Genomic DNA, 1,619 nt, shown 5'->3' with positions numbered 1-1,619 from the left:
CAAGGATGATCAATGGAAACAGGATGCACCTGAGCTCAATTTCGAGTCTCATAGCAAGGGGTCTGAATACTAAGGTACTAATACTAAGGTATTTATGTTTTTTTGTTTTAATACATTTAGTAAAAATGTCTGAAAGCACAGGTAGTAGATGTAGCGGATATGCTCTGAATTAAGTGATGTTTCCTATCTTCTCCAAAGCCTTACATCAGTGAAATTGTGAATTTCCTCTCAATACGTCTACAAAGAACCCTGCTGGTTTTGCCGGTGTCACATGCACACTAAGCTCTTCAATTATTATTTGTTTACTTTTCAACTGTAATCCCACCTGAAATCCCTTATTGGACATTATTATAAGGCATCCATGAGAGGGGAGTACGTATCATTAAGAGGCCTTAACCACAAGGTAGTCCACGGGTGGGTAATCCACTCTAGTTCTTTTAAAGGGCAAGGTTTTTGGAATTACGTCTTCCCACTGTTTCATTCTCACAGACTTTAGAAAGTCCAGCCACAGAGAAGCTTAATTAACTCTCCACCAGACAAAACACTTCAGCACTGTTAAGGATCTCATCAACCATGTCTTCATACTGTTGTTTAATATCCTGAAACACAACAAGAAGAACAGCAGTGATTCATTTTTTTCCCCAACGTGGCTAATCCTGGAGGTCCAAACGGTATAAAAGAGGAAGACGGACATCTCAGAGTCAGAACAGCCTGAACYATCTTGAGATCACGTCACCCTGCAACATCAACCTCTACGAAGATCCTCATTCTCCAAGATGAGAGACTCGGTCGTTTCCGTCATCTTTGCCTTGGCACTTTTCTTGGAGTGCTACACACCGTCCATGGCGATCCCCATGGGTAAGATGGAGGACACAGCCTTGGAGCAAGATACTCTAGACTCCCTACTGAACGAAGAGGTGGCCGAAAAAAACCCTGATTCAGTCAGAAGCGGGAGCTCCAAGATCATCGTGTTGGCAGACTCAGGCCTGTGGAAGAACCTGAACAAAGGACTTCCTCTCTACAACCTGAAAGCTGCAGCTGCAGGGCTTGACAGAACCCTGGACCGCAGAGAGGCCGACCAGGACCTGAGCCCCAGCATCTCCATTGTCAGGAGGGACACCATGAGGTGCATGGTGGGAAGGGTGTACCGGCCTTGCTGGGAAGTGTAGATGTGACCAATGAGCTCGTCCCATCTCGTCATTCATCTGACAGCCAGATCTACTATGCTGCATCTTGTCCTGCCTCATCTTGAGTTGTATGATATGATCTTTCGAGTATGTATTATTGTATTTAGACAAATTGATATCGGTCATTAAAAAGACAGAACACTGAATTTGACGTCTTGTGTATGTTTGACTGCATGTTATTTTTTAGCTGCCTTTATCAGCTGTAATAAGGTTGTGACAGCCAATGAAACACAAAAGGACTTGTCCTATGAGGCTTTTAAAATATTACCATTCTGGAATTACCCACAGTATAACATTTACAACAGCCTTTTGTTATTTGGTCTGTAACGTTTACATCACTCTGGAGTGGGAAGTAAGTGGGAAGTAAGCCTATAAACTACACAAGAGACTTGCATCATTCAGGAAATAATGTGGCGTTTCTAACCAACCTGT

General features: G+C 43.1%; 1 protein-coding gene across 1 annotated transcript; it reads left to right on the top strand.

Annotated features, from left to right (window-relative positions):
- The first annotated feature begins 460 nt into the window (after positions 1-460).
- pmchl (pro-melanin-concentrating hormone, like) lies at positions 461-1,321 on the top strand. The gene has a single exon (XM_023987162.2). The coding sequence runs from the start codon at positions 777-779 to the stop codon at positions 1,167-1,169; it is 393 nt and encodes a 130-aa protein (XP_023842930.1). The 5' UTR covers positions 461-776; the 3' UTR covers positions 1,170-1,321.
- Positions 1,322-1,619: the final 298 nt, after the last annotated feature.

This window comes from Salvelinus sp. IW2-2015, linkage group LG5 (assembly GCF_002910315.2).
Source record: "Salvelinus sp. IW2-2015 linkage group LG5, ASM291031v2, whole genome shotgun sequence".
Taxonomy (NCBI): domain Eukaryota; kingdom Metazoa; phylum Chordata; class Actinopteri; order Salmoniformes; family Salmonidae; genus Salvelinus; species Salvelinus sp. IW2-2015.
Note: the sequence above shows the minus strand (reverse complement) of the source record. Positions and strands in the feature narration are given on the sequence as shown.

Coding starts and splice junctions, on each gene's coding strand:
- pmchl (XM_023987162.2), top strand. CDS start 777: ATGAGAGACTCGGTCGTTTCCGTCATCTTTGCCTTGGCACTTTTCTTG.